The sequence below is a fragment of the Macrotis lagotis genome, chromosome 2, assembly GCF_037893015.1.
Source record: "Macrotis lagotis isolate mMagLag1 chromosome 2, bilby.v1.9.chrom.fasta, whole genome shotgun sequence".
In the NCBI taxonomy this organism is placed as follows: Eukaryota; Metazoa; Chordata; class Mammalia; order Peramelemorphia; family Peramelidae; genus Macrotis; species Macrotis lagotis.
The window spans coordinates 279740741-279758261 of record NC_133659.1 but is presented as its reverse complement, the minus strand read 5'-3'; the positions used below and the strand labels follow the sequence as shown (position 1 = coordinate 279758261).

Sequence of the window (17521 nt, the reverse complement as noted above, 5' to 3'; positions counted from 1 at the left end):
TCAACAACAAAAATCCTTATGGAGGAGAAATGGGAGAAACTCCCTTATTATCATACTATCTAATATGACTATCCAGTTAGGCCTCATCTTTACCATATTTGAGTTTGTGAAGTGAGTCTATACAAGTGACTGTGTTGCCCACATCCATACCACTCTTGTTTTTTGCAATGGGAATCAAATTAAAACTACAGTTCTACTGGACTGGATGTTTTCTATTATTCTCTTCACTATCTTGAACATTTCTCATATCAAAGACCTTTACTCCCTTCTCTGTGCACTTTCACTCTACTAAAGTATGAGCTTCCAGAAAACAATTGCCTTCCTTTTATATCCACAGCATTAAGCACAGATTTACCATATAACAAGGATATAATAAATACTTTGTTCATCATATATTTAAATAGCAAAGTCAGAATTTAAAATGCTGATTTAGCAGTTCCTCACTTAGCTCTCTATTTTGATATTTCATTGTCCCAAGAAGGTATAAACAACATTATCTAGTTTTCTTACTATACATACTCTATTTGTATTAAAGGTTGATGTCTTCTAGTTTGCTTGCCCAAGGTACCAGAGACTAGGATGGAACTTTCCATAGCTCACATATATCAAAAATCAAAACTTTTCATTGAAATGGGAAATTAAAGGTGCCATAAAAGTTGTTAAAAGTTTTGATTTCTGTTGTAGAGCTCTAATTAGATGGGTTATCTGACTAGAACTGAAACAATTCAAACTCAGTCAGGTTTAATAGAGCTTACTGCCTAAAAGCATTTCTGGAATTTCACTCCAGTTGCTATACAACACTATAACAGATGATAAATGAACTTGCTTGGGTGCTGAATTGGAGCAGGGAGAGGCATGAGACCTTGCCTATTCACATTGTCTTAATTGTATTTATTACCCATCTGCCATTTATGCAGAGTCTACTTTGAGTCTTTCTCTAAAGGTATACCTGGGGCAGTCTCCTCCATGCCAGCAGAAATGTCAAATTGTTAAAACATGATAGCCAATATGTTAACACATAGTTGAGTTTGTGACTGAATCTCAAAGCCTCCTCTGTTTTTGTTTTCTTAGTTGCAGTACATAATTGAAAAGTAATCCTAAGAAAGAATTCAAAAGGTCAAGAGTAGCTGTTGTTGGCTATCTTATGAAGTTGACTCCCTATATCCATAATATGGTTTCTTGAAGAAGATGGCCACTTATAGGAAGATGAGCCTAAGCCTTGACTTGGTCTTCTGGTGTCCAGTGACCTTGACAATGCCGAACTGATCTAAAGTGAAAAACTAATTCAACAGTTCTTCTGATGCTGGGGGAAAATTCAGCCAACTAAAGGTCCAGGCAGAATATGAAAGAATTCACATAAAAGATCAACTCTGGCCCAGAAGAAATTTTAGGGATGAAGAGGTTTATTTAAGTATTGCTGTGATTAGCTCCCCAAAGCAGGCTGTCCTCTAAAGGAAGACAGGCAATTCAACTGAGGAATGAGTGTGGTTTAAAAGAGGACTTAGGGACATAGAGAGATGTAGGACAGCATGGTTAGCTCAGAGAGCAGAGATGAGGTAATGAGAGATATGTTGATGAGAAGCTGTAGCTCAAAGACTTAATCCTTTCAAGCTAGGGCAGAGGTCAGTTTGATAGGGTTTCTGGGAAAGACAAAGTACTTTGACAAAAGTTTATTGACTTCATTGAACTATGGGATGGGGGTAGGGGAAGATACAAGATCAGTGCCAAGGGTAGAGATTAATAATTATAAAACATATTTCTCTGTCCAATATTTCTTCTACTTCACTTCAACCAGCATCCTATATTAATGTTTTAAGTTTCAACCTTCCAGTAGGGTATCTTAAATTGATGCTGAGCTCATTTTAAGATTTTTGCCAGTGGGAGTGTTTTGATTTAGCAGTTCCTCAGTTAGCTCCCTATTTTGATATTTCATCTTCCCAGGAAGGTATAAACAACATTATCTAGCCTTTTCTACTATACATACTCTATCTGTAGTAAAGGTTGATTTCTTCTAGTTAGCTTGCCCAAGGTATCAGGGACCAGGATGGAACTTTCCATAGCTCACATATATAAAAAACCAAAACTTTTCATTTAAATGGGAATTTAAAGGAGCTATAATGGGAGAGTTGCTAAAATTTTTGATTTCAGTTGTAGAGCTCTAATTAGATGGGTTGTCTGACTAGAACTGAAACAATTCAAACTCAATCAGGTTTAATAGAGGAAAAGAACATCTGTTCCTTTTGACAATGCTGACCACTTTATCCTCATGGGTTCTGTCTTCTTTCTGTGTGTTCATGCCACAACAATCCCCAGATTCTTTTCATTTTTGTCTAACTGTTCCTTCTTAATTTCCATTGTTGTCTCATCTTCAGTATCATATTTTAATTGTAGATATTCCTTGAGGCTTTTTCCTGGACCTCCTTGAATTCATCATCCATATCATATTTTAACTTAGGTGTTCCCTAAGTCTTTGTCCTAGACCCTCTTCTCTTCTCCCTCTGCATTTTCATCATTGTAGCACTAATCAGTTCCTGTGGGATTGTTTATCATGTCCATATAACTCACAAAGTCGCAAATATATATCCAACAATATATATCCAAATATATATCTCTCACTTGAGCTTCAGTCTCACGTCACCATTTGCCTTTTGGCTTTTCAAACATGATGATCAAAAAACATTTCAAACTCAATATGTTCAATTATGATGTCTTATCTTTCCCCTTACAACTTCCTTACTTTCACTTACCTATTTTTGTTCAGGTAACAACATTATTCCAGTCTTACAGGTTTGATTCTTGACATGATCCTTGGCATGATCCTCAATTCCTCATTTTCTCCCATCCTACCTATCCAGTCAGAAATCTGTCCATTTCTACCTTTGAAATGTTTTTTTTTTAATTTGATGCCTTCTTTCTCCTGCTCTTAGTTCAGATTATCACCATCTCTCTCTAGATATATTGTTAACATTCTCTTTTATAGTATTTTTTTTTAGGTTTTTGCAAGGCAAATGGGATTAAGTGGCTTGCCCAAGGCCACACAGCTAGGTAATTATTAAGTGTCTGAGACCAGATTTGAACCAGGTACTCCTGACTCCAAGGCCAGTGCTTTATCCGCTATGCCACCTAGCTGCCCCATGTTAACATTGCCTCATGTCTCTCACCACTCTAGTCCATCCTACAATACTGCTGCCCAAAGTAATTTTCCACATACAGATTTTACTTTGTCTCTACCCTACACTATCATCTGCAGTGACTTCCTATTGTCTCTATGATAAAATATCCTTTGTTTAATTTTAAAGCTGTTCACAATCAGGAACCAATTTATATTTCCAGACTCACTGGACATTATTCCCTCTTCTATTCTGCAATCCAGTCAAACTGGTCTTATCTCTATCTCTATGTCTTTCCCCTGACCATCCACTTTATCCCCTTACCTCTGTCACAAAGAATTATTCTCTTTTCTTTAAGATGTACCTCAAGCATTGTCTTCAGCACCATCTTTCTGATTCTTCCAACAGCTATCGCCATTCCTTCCAAACTAACTTATGTTGTAACTGCTTTACATATACTTGTACTTTCTAGTTTTATATTTATACTGTACATATTTTTAAAATGCACTTGCTTCTTCCATTAGAATGTGTACTCCTTGCAAGTAGAGATTTTTTTTCATTCTTTGCATTTGTATCCCTAGCACCAAGGACAATGCCTGGTGCATCAATTGTTCATTGATTGAGTTGCTTTCTAATTGATCTTTGTACATGGTCTCTTCCCACTCTTATTCAATACTTCACTGAATTATCAATGTTATTTTCCTAAAGTTTAATTTGTCTGTTTTATACCCTTAAGCTCTATGGTTCCCTATTGCCTCTTGGACTAAAGTACTTCATTACCTGTCTCTGTGTCTTTAATCAAGCAAAACCCTATGCCTGTACCTTCTAGAAGAACACTTCCTAGAATCCCTCTCTGTCTTCAGTATCTTCTGCATAATTCCTCAACTATCAGTACCATCCTCTCAAACTATTGAATTTACCTACTTTAGCTAATTGGCACAGCAAATAAAATTCTGGGGGGTTCAAAATTTAACCCAAGACCCTTATTAGATGTGTAATCCTATCTCAGTTTCCTCATCTGTAAAATGGGAATAATAATAGCACTACCTCCCAGGACTGTTGTGAGCATCAAATGAGATATTAATTGTAGTGCACTTAGCACATTGCCTATTAGTCTTATATAATGTTAGATATTATAAGTGCTACATAAATGTCAGATATTATTATTTGCTATAAGTGCCATATAAATATTGGATATCAATATAATAAGTGCTATGCAAATGCTAGATATTCGCATTATTTTTTTATCTGCTACATACTCCTATGTTTAATTGTTGTCTTCCCTAATAGGGTGTATATGTCTTGGGAAAAGGAATTATTTCGTTCTTTGTATTTGTATCATTCATTTCACCTACCTACTTGGCATCTAGTCAGCTCTTAATAAATGCTATTGAGTTTGATGCCAACCCTGGGGCTTGGAAGCACTCTACCAAGAGAATGATGGTTACCAGAAACCAAGTGTATTTGAGAGCAGAGGCTTGAGCAATAGTGAGATTTGTTACTCTATATACAAGATAGAATCCTTGGCTTTGAAATGGGTTTTCACTATGAAATTCAAAGCCTATGTGTATGAAGCAAAGTTTTATGTGCGAAGTGACAATAATCCACTGACATTCTGACCACTGCCAAGTTAGTCACTGCTTTCCATAGATGGGCACCAGCCAATTATATATTCAGCATTCAGTACCTACCAAGGAAGACTAGCACGGATGCTGATGCCCTGTCCCAAGGGACACATGACATCAAAGCTAGGTGATATCTTAAAAAAGAATGAAGACTCCGTGAAACACCTAAAGATTTGGGCTACAAGTGAATGGCAATGCAGCTGGAAGTTTGGGCTTTCTACCAGCAGAATTGGTGATTTGGCTTCACTGAATGAACCATCTTTGCATCATCGTCTGGGCATGACTGGTGGTGAGAACAGATGGTTGATGAGGGAGAGTGAGAAGTGAAACAAACCAAGAATAAAGCAGGAATGCCAAAGGATTCTGGTTCCAGGTCTGAGGATGTAGCATGGCACTGAGACAAGAGTAGAAGTATGTGCCACGCCATGGAATTCTCTATGGGACTGACACTAATTCCCCATTCATATGTCATTCTGAAAAGCCCTTAGAGCTACTCAACATATTACTCTCCATGACCATTAAAGTTTTACAAACAATAACTTTGGCTACATGGGTCAAGAAAGGAGTTCATAGCTAATAAGAAACAGATTTTACTAGCTTAACATGAGTACAGATGTCACCAAGAAATGTACATTATGCTCACTGTCTATCAAGAAAACTCATCAATTTGTATGGCATATTTAAATAAAGTAGTCAACTTTTAGAATTTGTCATGCTTTGATTCCTTAACTCTTGAACATAGTAGTAAGAATATAAGGCTTATGGGGGCATCTAGGTGGCACAGTGGAGAGAGCATTGGCCCTGGAGTCAGGAAGGCCTGAGTTCAAATCCAGCCTCAGACACTTAATAATTACCTAGCTGTGTGGCCTTGGGCAAGCCACTTCACCCCATTGCCTAGCAAAAAAAAATAAAAAGAATATAAGGCTTATATTGGTGGTGACTGACCATGTTACAAGATATGTACAAGTACACTTTGCTGAGAAGTAGAAATCTTCTTTAGCTGTTAAAGTGTTATGGGAATAATATACTTGGCAGGATTCATTCAGACCAATGAACAGACTTTGAAAACACACTGATAAAGCTGATGCTAATTTTGGTTGACATCCAGAAGTCTAAAACTACATTTTAGCACCTTCAAAGTGACCATAGTCTGTGTTTCAAATGAACATTGTTGATGATTTCAGAGGCACTAAAGCCAGGAAGAAAAAGTGTCAGTGGAGTCAACACGTTGAATTTCTAGTATAGGTGTACTACTTTACCAGAAATGATTCCACAAATCTCACCCCCCACCTGATAAAAGTGGGTGCCAGTCATGCCTATTTCTTTTTTGTTTGTTTTGATTTTGGAGGCAATCAGGGTTAATTGTATTGCCCAGAATCACAAAGTATCTGAGGCAGGATTTGAACTTAGGCCCTGCGGGGACCAGGGATGTTGCTCTATCTACTATACCACCTAACTGCCCTGTCTAATTCTTTTTTTTTTTTTAGGTTTTTGCAAGGCAATGGGGTGAAGTGGCTTGCCCAAGGCCACACAGCTACGTAATTATTAAGTGTCTGAGGCCACATTTGCACCCAGGTACTCCTGACTCCAAGGCCTGTGCTTTATCCACTGTGTCACCTAGCAGCCACCTCTGTCTAATTCTTGACTTGTGCTTTGGAGTCTCTGAGGATAGAGAGATTACAAACACTCAAAACAATCAAGGGACAAGCTAAAAGAAGTTTATCAGCTAGCCACAATGCCCACTCATAAGCATTCAAGCAGAAAGATCGAGAGTATGATGCTAGAAATGGTTACTAAAATGTTCAACAAGGACAAGAAAACTTGCTATTGTAACTTGTAAACATAAATTACAAAATAGATGGAAAGCTACAATCTACTTAGTGATGGAGAGAAATGGCAATCTGTTTTCAGAACAGCCTCAATGCCTGTGGGAGACCCTGAATAGGCGATTTGCCATAACCATTTATTACTTATCAATGAGTTGAGTAGATTATCTTGTGAACAAGTAGAGAGTGATGAAGTTATCTTAACAGACTCCAAACAAAAGAGATTATAAGAAGTAGTGCAAATACTATCTAAACCAGATAATAATGTCTCACAGATAGATAGGTGAAAAAGATCCAATAGTTCAAATAAGAGGAGAGGACCGAACCTAAAGACAATACATTTCCTGCCCAAATTTTCAGCTGTAGATAATGGATATAGATAATGTATGCTGGAAATTATCTTTTTTTTTTTTAAGATTTTTCAAGGCAATGAATGGGGTTAAGTGGCTTGCCCAAGGCCACATGGCTATGGAAATTATCTTTACATTTAATTGGGAAAAAATAAAATACTATTAAGAAGAAAAAAAATGAAAGGTCAAAAAATTTTACATGGATTTTTCAAATTAGAAGGGTGTAATGAGTGGTGCACCACACCCCTAACTCTCACAATGTGAAAGGAATAATTGTATATTATTCCTCCATGTTTTGTCATTTTGAGGGTTTGTTGAAGTTATTTCCTTCTGCTTTGTTGTTATGAATACTTGTTCATGTTCTTTGGATATGTATTTGTCCCATATGTAATTTAGATCTGTGGTCCCTGAAGCAATCTATTAAGCAATGCTTTAAAATGTACTAAATCTAGAGTATTGACCTAAAGTCAGGAAGACCTGAGTTCAAATCCCCAGATATTTGCTAATTCTCTCACATTGAGGTAATTGCTTAACCTCTGTCTGTCTCAGGTTTTTCATCTATAAAATGGGAATGATAGCATCTACCTCTCAGGCAGATAACCCGAAGTCCCTTGTCCTATATAAAAACCCTTATTCTCATGAGAAGTTGGAAATGTCAGCACAAGGAGAGGAGCCAAGGAACTCAGTCAACACCACTAGAGGGAAGCTTCTGCACTCCTATCACAATGAGAGAGCACAGATGAGATGAAGCAAAGAAACAACAACCTAGCTCCAACCCCTGAGGCTTTGCTAAAGGAGGGAAGGAGGAGACCAAGAGACAATGACTGCAGAATCAGGGCCTTGTGACCAAGTCAGAATTTAAGTAAACCAGCCAGCTGGAAGTAAAATGCACTCCCAGGCTTTTCCTAGAGTCTCCTTAAGTATACCTTTTTGTTATCTAGTTGTCTCTGATTCTTTGCATCTTCTTTTAGGGGTTTTCTTGGGAGAGAAGTGGTTTGCTATTTCCTTTTCATGCTCATTTTACAGATGAGGAAACTAAAACAGACAGGCTTAAGTGACAGGGTCAGGATCACACAACTAGATTTGTACTCAGGAAGATGAGTCTTTCTGACTTCAGGTCCAACTCTATCTACTGCGTGACTAAACTGCCTAGAACAATCCAGTGGTGTTTGTCCTTTATACTCAAAGAAGACCATGACATCAGGGTAGGAGGTTGCCATGATAAACATGTGAATCGGATATCAGTCAAGATGACTGAAGATGACTCTGGCAAATGTCTGAGGCTGGATTCAAACTCCTGTCCTCCTTACTCCAAGGCCAGTGCTCTATTCCCCCTGTACCACCCAATTGCCCCTGGTATATTAGTAAATGCAAAATAAAAGAGAAAAGAAGGGAAAGCTAAGCTTTTCCCCCCAAAGAAAAGGGGAGGACAGATGCACCAGGAAAGATCTTATAAAGAATTTGACACTTGAGCTGCTGAACAAAAGAATTTACGGGAAGATTATTTCCAGTGGCCAGCTTCCGTAATGAATTGAAACTATTTACAAATATTAGGTCTGCATGCAAAGAGTACTAGATCTGGAGTCTTTTGGAGTTTTTGACATTGGGACTCTATTATCACAGGCCTTAGGCAAGTCACAACTTGGTGGGACTGAGGCTCAGTTTTCTTATAGGACTGAGAGGTCCTGAGCATCTTGAAATCTATGCATTAAGACTCTATCATTAGATAATCCTTGAGGTATCTATTGGTTGTAAGTCTATGATCCCAAGAATATATCATAGTAAAAATGAGGAATTATTAGCACTACATTTTGTTTTGTGTGGGCAGAAGTGGGATGAGGTAGCAGACCCCAAGAACTGATTATTAAATTTTCAGTGTGAGCATTCACAACTCAGAAATCAACAAATAATACAAATCTGGACTTAAATTTTGCCAATTGTTATTAAATGCACCAAACCTATGTGGAGAAGGTAACAGAAATGAAACAAGAGGGGTAAATAGAAATAAGCTTGGTTCTGAAGGAATAATACTTGAACTGAGAAAGAAGGGATAATGAAAAACAGAAAGAAATAAAAGAGGCGAATAAAAAAGAGAGCATAGATGAATGGGAAGAAGGCAAAGATGACTGGGTTTTTGTTTTTTGATTGTCCAGACTTAAGTGAGTAATGTAGAAAATATTGATAATGCATATTAACTAGTTTCTAGAATTCTTCCCCCCACCCCAGAGAGCCAGTTGTTAAACATTTATGGGAACATACCTGCATGCAAGGCAGTATGTTATTTACTTTCTCAAAGATAAGAGGTAAACTCTTGTTGTTTGTTTGTTTTTTTTGTTTTGAAGAGGACTAATGACTTCATGAGGGTAATTTCTTGTCTTGAACATGAATTGGATTTAAGTGAAGTAGAACTTCACAGTCATCCTCAGTCTCCTCCCATCAAGTCCAGTCACTAGTGTTGGCTCTGGATGCCGTGCATATGATCTTGACAATCCCTGCTGTCATTATTTATTTCACTTGGGCTCCTTCCCCTCGAGAAATAATATCTTCGTTTTTGCATGAATGATAAGATTTTGTACATTCTTCTGCGTTGGCTCATTGAAAATTCATGTTTTGCTTACACTGGGTGGCATCTGTTTGAGAATCTGTACTAGGATTTCAAAGTATATAAAAGCAGGAAGGAGAGAGACAGACTTGTGTAGTGGATAGAAAGTTGGTCTTGGAGCCAGGAAGATTAGAGGGTTTTATTTCCCTTTAAGAAGCATTTGTTAAATACTTAATATATAGTAGATAATATACTTTATAAAGTATGGGAAGTATGTGCTATTATTATTATCATCCTTTTATAGAATGAGGATGTTGATACAAATTTACCCAAGATCACCCAATTAAATTAGATTCTGAATCCAAATTTGAACTCAGAAACCTATGGAGTATGTTACTAAGCAAGTCATTTACCTCCTACTAATTTTCGCATCCAAGTGTTCTCAAGATGAATGATATCACAGGTCCAGTACCTACCCCTATAAAAGTAGCAAATAGAAACAATACCATGCATGGGAACACAAATCATATATTGGAGATGAAGGAAATGATGCTTAAATGATGTTTGGCTAAAGATAGTAACATATGACCAAGCAGAGGGAACTAAAAAAGAATATAATATTGTCTTAGACCATATTTTTTTCAATGTCCTACTTCTCCCATGAAAATCAAAATTTAGTTATTGAAGAGCAGGGAGCATTTAATGATAGAATATCTCATTTTCCTTTTTGTTAGAGCATTCTTATCATTTTGTTGTTCTATTTCCTTCCCATTCATGTATACCCTCTTTTTTCTTTCTATTTTTCATCACTTAATCCAAGTACCATTCCTTCAGGGTCAAGTTTCTTTTTATTCACCTCTCTTGCTTTGTTTCTGCCAGCTTCCCCACACAGGAGTAGTGCATCAAACTGCAATTGGCAGGATCTCCTGACAGCTTGATGTTGCTACTCTACTGCCAGGAAAATTAAATAGATCTTTATCTCATCCATTTCACCTTGCTACTATTAAATTTTGAGCCAAGTTTCTTTAGGACATATCAATTAATATACATTGACTATTCACTGGTCACATAACACTGTATTAGTCTTAGTGAATGAAGGCAATTGCCCAAAGTTTTTGGCAGGATCCAGTATGGCATTTTTTAGGATGCTTTGAGGATTATGATGGGCATAGAGAGAAGTAACCACTGTTGGTTAACATGGAGGAGAGGGTAATTAGTGATTCTTTTTCTAAGAACTCAATAGCTCTCCACAAAAACAGTCTCATCCATCATAACAACAGTCAAGTAAATGAGGAAAGGTAGTGAGAATGTCATCTAAATCTCATGGCTGAGAAAAAAGACTCACCACTATGGATTGGTCTGAAATTTCAATGCATGTCATAGTGCAAAAAAAAAAAATGATATTCTGATCTGGAATCTTATAGGTTTTCTTAATATTGAGTCACAGAGTGAATGATAGGCAGCTCATAGATCTGAGTTTATGAAACAAAATGAAATATTAGAAGAGAAGAAGAATAGAGAAGGTGTGAAAGGAAATTAAAATAAGTAAAAAAAAAGAGACCATTCTGTTGCGTTGTTCAAATGGAGAAGCAAAGAAACAAACTATTATCAGATTCATCAATAATATTAATGTGATTCTGTACTACACAGAAATACTACATAAAATAGGAATCTATTATAATATTATACATAGTATATGAATACATGACATGTGAAAAATACATCAATATGTGTTTATATTATATATGGTTATATATAATAAAGATATAAATTGGTATAAACTGAAATAAATATATATAAAAATATATTTAAATAAATACATATAATAATTAGGACAACTAGGTGGTACAGTGGATAGAATACTACATTTGACATCAAGAAATCATGAATTCAAAACTGGCCCTACACACATACTAGTTGTATGACCCTCTGCAAGTAACTTAACCTCTTTCTGCCTCATTTTCCTTCTCTCTAAAATGGGAGTAATAATATCTTTCTCCTAGGATTGTTTTGTTGATCAAGTGAGATGATATTCATAGAGCTCTTTGCATTCTTCAAAATGTTATAAAAGTGCTGACTGTTATTCTGTACTAATATCATAATACAACAAATGATTAATATTATTTACTCACAATATGATTATGTAACCAATTACACAACATGCTTGCTAGATGTTTATATTAAAAAAAATGGATACATGGAGTCTCTTTGATCTCCAGGACTATAATCCTTGTGTTCAGTTCAATTCAATGCCTCTTCTTTGTGGTGGAGTTGTTGAGGACAATAGGATGAAGAAGAATTTTTTCTGTCCTTTGTTGTTTTTGATGTTGACTTGTTTTACAGATGTGTCCAACTCTTCAAAATCCATTTGGAATTGGGCAGTTAGGTGATGCAGTGGATAGAGTACTGGCCCGGAGTTAGGAGGACCTGAGTTCAAATGCAACCTCAGACACTTAATAACTACCTAGCTGTGTGATCTAGGAAAAAAAGAAAAAAAAACAAAAGATCCATTTGAGATTTTCTTGGCAAAGATACTAGAATTTTTTTTTTTTTTTTTTTTTTTTTTTTTTTTTTTTTTTTACAGTTCATTATACAACCGAGGAAACGGAGACAAGCTTAAACTACTTGCCCGGGGTCATCCAACTAGCAAGTATCTAAGACCAGATTTTGAACTCAGGTAGATGAGTGATCGCAGTGGAAGCTCATCCTAAAGGACAATTGGTTTGGAAATAGTGGGTTTGAGTCCCTGAATGTCATGAAATACATTCTGAATGAAGCATTACATTGGAGAAGGGGAATAAAGGTATCAAAGACACATATAACTGAAAAACAAGATTAACTGATCATATAAGAGTAACAGATAACCAAGGATAAGTCTATATAATATACTTCATTGGTACTGATGAAATTTCAAGATATAAAATTTATTATAATGTGCATTTATGTCACACTTTGAAGTTTGCAAAAATACTTTAGAGATATTGTCTTATTTAATCTTTAAAACAAGTCTGGGAAGTAGATGCTATTATTGTGGCTTCCATTTTATATAAGCAAACTGAGGCAGAAAGAGGTTAAATGATTTGCCCAGGTCACACAAAATAAGTGTCTGCTAAGTTCTTAACTTCAGATCTAGAACTCTATCTATTGTGCCACCCTAGTTGCCTCTTGGTTGGGTGCATACCCTGTGGCTGATTTGCCAGAGAACATTGTAAGAGTCACACAAGACAGGCAGTGTGGGTATTCTCTTTTCAGATGGAGAGTAAAACTCCAATCCTCCTTTATTAGATAGTTTTTATGGGTTTCTGTGACTGAAAAACTTTCATTCTCTGGTGGCCAACACTCTGGTGATAAACTCTCTGAACTCAGTCAAGCTAGTCCTCTCACTACTGACACATAGTCCATTGCTGGTCCAAACTTGAAGCCTTTGCAGCTTGCTAGTACTGTCAGAGCATGCGTTGGATTAGTACAGTCTTTGAAGACCCTTAGTTAACTCCCTGAGTTAGATACAATCCAAGATAAATAAGTGGAAGGTTGGAGAAGTTAGTTTCTTTCCATGAGTTCAGATCACTAGGCTTAGTTATCAGTAAGATATTGGGTCACTTATTCTAATATCCATGGTTAGATGGATTCAGAAATAGTTGAATGACTGGATGCTGTCCACTTAGAGACTTTCAATGGAAATTTCCAGAAGCTTATCTTAGATGCTAATGATGTTTGATATATTTATCAATGATTTGTATAAACATTAGATGGCTTTCTATTAAAATTTGCAGATGACACAAAACTGAAAGGATAATTAATGAAGTAAGTGACTAATTCAGGATACAAAAAGATCTTGATGGGCTAAAATGTTAGGCTGAAATTAAGTCAACATAAACCAATAGAGTTTAAATACTATATATACGTGGGTTAAAAATATCAGTTGCACAAATATTGATTAGAGGAGTTAAATAAGTCTGCATGATATTTTTTTGTGACAAGGAACTCCTTTAGTAGATTCTAAGTTCAGCATGTGTGAAATGATAGCCAAGAAATGCAATCGATGTGTGATGTTAGGCTGAAATAATAAAATTAAATAGTGTTCGGAAGGAAAGAGGTAACAGTTGTGCTGAACTCAGCTCTCATCTGGAGTACTGTGGCTAATCCTCACAATCATCTTTTAAAGATATTAATAAATTGGAATCCAGAACAATAGGGTAGGAATGATGAATCAACTGTAGCTCATGTAATAAAGAAGTTATAATTTATTACCACTAGGATCAAATTAAAAATCTTCCATTTAAGTTTTTAAGCCTTTCACAACTTAACCCCTTTCTACCTTTCTAGTCTTCATATACTTTTCTTCTTTTAATTTGCTCAGTGATCCACCAATCCAGGCCTTTTGCTCTTGGACACAAGTCCATCTTGAGATTCCATGTTTTTTCAATGGTTCTTCCCTATTCTTGAAATGTTTTACTTCTTGGACTCTTTCAAGACTCAGATTAAATTCTATCTTCCTTTTCTTCTTTCTTTTTTTAAAAATCAAATTAACCACAGGTTTATCTATTTTTTCATAAAACCAACTCTTAGTTTTATTTACTAATTCAATAGTTTTCTTATTTCAATTTTATTAATCTATGCTTTGAATTTCAGAATTTCTAATTTGATATTTAATTGGGGATTTTTAATTTGTTCTTTGTCTAGTTTTTTTTAGCTGCACACATTGATCTCTTTTTTTCTAATTTATTCATTTAAGCATATAGAGATAAATTTTCCCTTAATGACTATTTTGGCTGTATTTATAAGTTTTGGTATGTTGTCTCAGTGTTGTCCTTATTGTGGATGAAATTGAACTGATTGTTTCATCATTTTGCTGGTGGATAATCTTGTCTCCCTGTGGTCTGAGCAAGGTAGTGATTGCTGAAGGCTGGGAGGTTATGGAAATTTTTAGAATAAGACAACAATGAAGTTTGTACAGAGACTGACCCTTCCTTTGCCTTGAGCACTTAGGGGTCATTGTAGGGATATTAATTGATGTAATTTCTTTTTTAGGGTTTTTTTTTGGTAAGGTAAACGGGGTTAAGTGGCTTGCCTAAGGCCACACAGCTAGGTAATTATTAAGTGTGTGAGGCTGGATTTGAACTCAGGTCCTCCTGACACCAGGGCCGGGGTTCTATCCACCCCGCCCCCTAGCCGCCCTAAATCCATACTCTTAAAGAAGCCTATGCAGGTTCGTCCCCAGTCTCGATGGGCCACCATTATGTGCCTTCCCCTTGAGATCCTCTCCTGTTTATTCTTTCTATATCTAGTTTGTACATAGTTGTTTGCCTCTTCTATCCCTCATTAGAGACGTGGGCTTCCTGAGAAAAGGAATTGTTTTTGCTTTGCTTTTCCCCCAGCCAGTTCCACGCTACCTGTCTTATACATAGTAGGTGTTGAATAAATGGTTGTGGCGTTGCTTAAATATCCCAGGGATGCTTAAGCTGGTTACTTTCAATTATTTGAGGGGTCGTTGCAGCAAATTATTCTGTTCAGTCTCAGAGACCAGGACTAGGAGTAGTGGATGGAACGCTAGGCAACACTTCGAAGCAAGGCGCAATGGGAATTTTCATAGAGCCAATCAGTCAAGCGTCTATAAAGTGCCTACTATGTGCCAGATACTTTGCTAAACATTGGAAGAGGTGCTTTCTTTTCCCATCAGAGAGGGTCTTCACACATCCTGGAGAGGACTTCGGATGACCCCCTTCCGAGAGATCCTTTCCACCCAGGAGATCCTGTAATTTGGTGAATGAAGCCCTGAGCGACAAGGCAAGAGTAGAAGAGAGGGGGAACACCCCTGGTATCCCATTTCTGCTTAGGCTTTAGCGGGATGGATCGCTCTGAGGCCACATAAGAGTTCGCTGCAACCTCTTGCAAAGCACAGTCAGCACCCCAGTTTCCTGCAACACCAGCTCCAAGGGCTGGGAAGCCTCATCCAAGACCCGCCTCCCCGGGAGGGCGTAGAGTTGGGGGGCGGGGAGGGGGGGAGGCAGGGCTGCGGTTGGCGGCCGGAGCCATCCATCTTCCCTCGTGAGCCCTTGTGCTTCCTCGCGTGTCGGAGAGGAGGGGTGGGGAAGGGGAGGCCAGACCAGCCCCTGGCTCCCTTCCCCTCCCTCCGCTCGGCCCGCTCCCTCGGCCGCCTGCAGCTCCCCGGCCGGCCGCGGAGGACGCTGCCGGGCCGCGGACGGACAGCCAGGCTGGCCGGGCTCCAGCTCGCGCGCGCGCGGACGCAGGCAACTTTGCTGCAACCCGAGGCGGGGCTCCCCCTGCCGCGTGTGCGTGTCCGTGTGTCCCCCGCGGCCTGGCTGGGGCCGCGGGGAAAAGGGGACGGAGGTGGCCTAGGGGGGCCGGAGGAGCCGGGGCTCTCTCGGGCTCGGGCCCGAGCTGCGGGGCCGGCCTCTGCCTTTCTCCCCCTCCTCCTCCTCGTCCCTGACCTGGCCGTAGCAACAGTGTTTCCCCGGGGGAGCAGAGAGCAGAGGCGGCGGCATCCCCCACCAAATCGGGACGAGTTTAGTGCCCGAGCCAGCGCCTGCCAGGAAAGAGAGGGGTGGGCGGCAGGCAGGGCCCCTTCCCCGCTCTAGGCGTCTCCTCTTTCCAGCTGGGAAGGCTGGGAGCGGGCTACCTGGCTCCCTCGCCAAACCTCCGGGGAAGTCCGGGCAAGGCAACCTTAACAATGGTGAAGGAGCCGGCGTGACCCGGCGGCTGTAGAGGAAGTGGGCAGGGTCCGGGGTGGGGTTTCAGAGGTGGGAGACGCCCCCCGCCCCCCACTGGCGGCTCTCCCGCTGGAGTTTGCCACACTTCTCGGTCCTCAAGGCTCCCCCCGCCCCACCACCACCACCCGCGGCTCTCCTTTCCCCATCTGATCGCGCAGCGCAGCCCAGCCTGGGAGATGGTGCCAGCACCTGGGTTAATCTAGCAGTCGGCTTCCAGCTCCCTCGCACCCTCCTCCTCCTCCTCGTCCTCCTTTACCTCCTCCTGCTGCTGCTGCTGCTGCTGCTGCTGCTGCTGCTGCTGCTGGGAAGCCCGGCGTCGGGGAGTAGCAAACTCTGTGGTTTATGACCATTGAACAGAACTTGTCCGTTTTTTAACCCCCATCCCCCCCTGGAACAACCGGATAATGTCCACCCCGAGCAGATTCAAAAAGGACAAAGAGATCATAGCCGAGTATGAAAGTCAAGTCAAAGGTAAGCGGGGCGGGGGAACGGCTACCTTTCCTTTTGTGTGGATTTCTTTGTCACTGTGCTCTCCGAGTGGAATCCCTAACTTGGGGGTCAGCATCGCCGAGAACCTCGCCAAGAGATCTGGAGACGGTCCACCCTAAGCTTTGCACGGAGCCCGGCTTAGATTCTACCCAGAGAGAACCGGGAAGGAGAATGGCTTTTACCCGGCTAGCTTCCCACTTTAAATAGGGATAATAATGGGCTTAACTTCATTTCCCACCGCCGTCTAACTTACATGGGAGGGAGGCATAAGGAGATTACTATGACTGTGACTGCCCAGTTTATTTGTGTTTCTAAATGTTACCATTGTAGTGCGCCTAGGTTTTTTTTCCCTCTAGAGATTAAGGGTTAACTACCCCTTTAAAAAAAAAAAAGCTTGCCTAATGTATAGCAATTAGACTGAGGAGAGACTAATAGAAGCTGACTCCTTGATAAATGCTCCAGGATCCAGTGCCATCTTTCACACTTATAAAGTAATATTGCCTTAGCCTGTGCTAAAAGTACTTGCTTGTAAAATTAGAGTTCGGATATTGAGTATTACTTTCAAACCCCTTATTATATATTACCGTTAATGTAGACAGTATAACCTCATTAGGTTGATGAAGCAATTTTCGAAGTATGGCTACTTACCTACCTAGTGAGGGATTTTTTTTCCCCTTCTAAACATTTTTTTATTTCAGTAAAAGTGGGATTATTTGTTGCTATTGAAGTATTTATGTATAGATTTGTATTTTCTTTCATGGCTACTGTAGTTTATATGAGATACCTTTCCTGACCAAGACAATGGGTGGAGTCTAGAGACAGCTGCTATTCTGTGAAATTTTGAGTGC

The 17521-nt window shown here is 39.2% G+C and overlaps 1 protein-coding gene across 3 annotated transcripts in view; it reads left to right on the top strand.

The window, feature by feature from the left end:
* Positions 1-15830: 15830 nt before the first annotated feature.
* The window catches only part of SRGAP1 (SLIT-ROBO Rho GTPase activating protein 1), a 325104-nt gene continuing 323413 nt past the window's right edge, over positions 15831-17521 (top strand). For 2 of the 3 annotated variants that reach the window (XM_074226225.1, XM_074226224.1), the window contains exon 1: positions 15832-16655. In XM_074226225.1, the coding sequence (XP_074082326.1) occupies positions 16589-16655 (67 nt within the window). In that variant the 5' untranslated portion in view covers positions 15832-16588. Of the gene's footprint in view, positions 16656-17521 lie in introns of all 3 variants that reach the window. The other variant, XM_074226226.1, reaches the window with a different exon arrangement.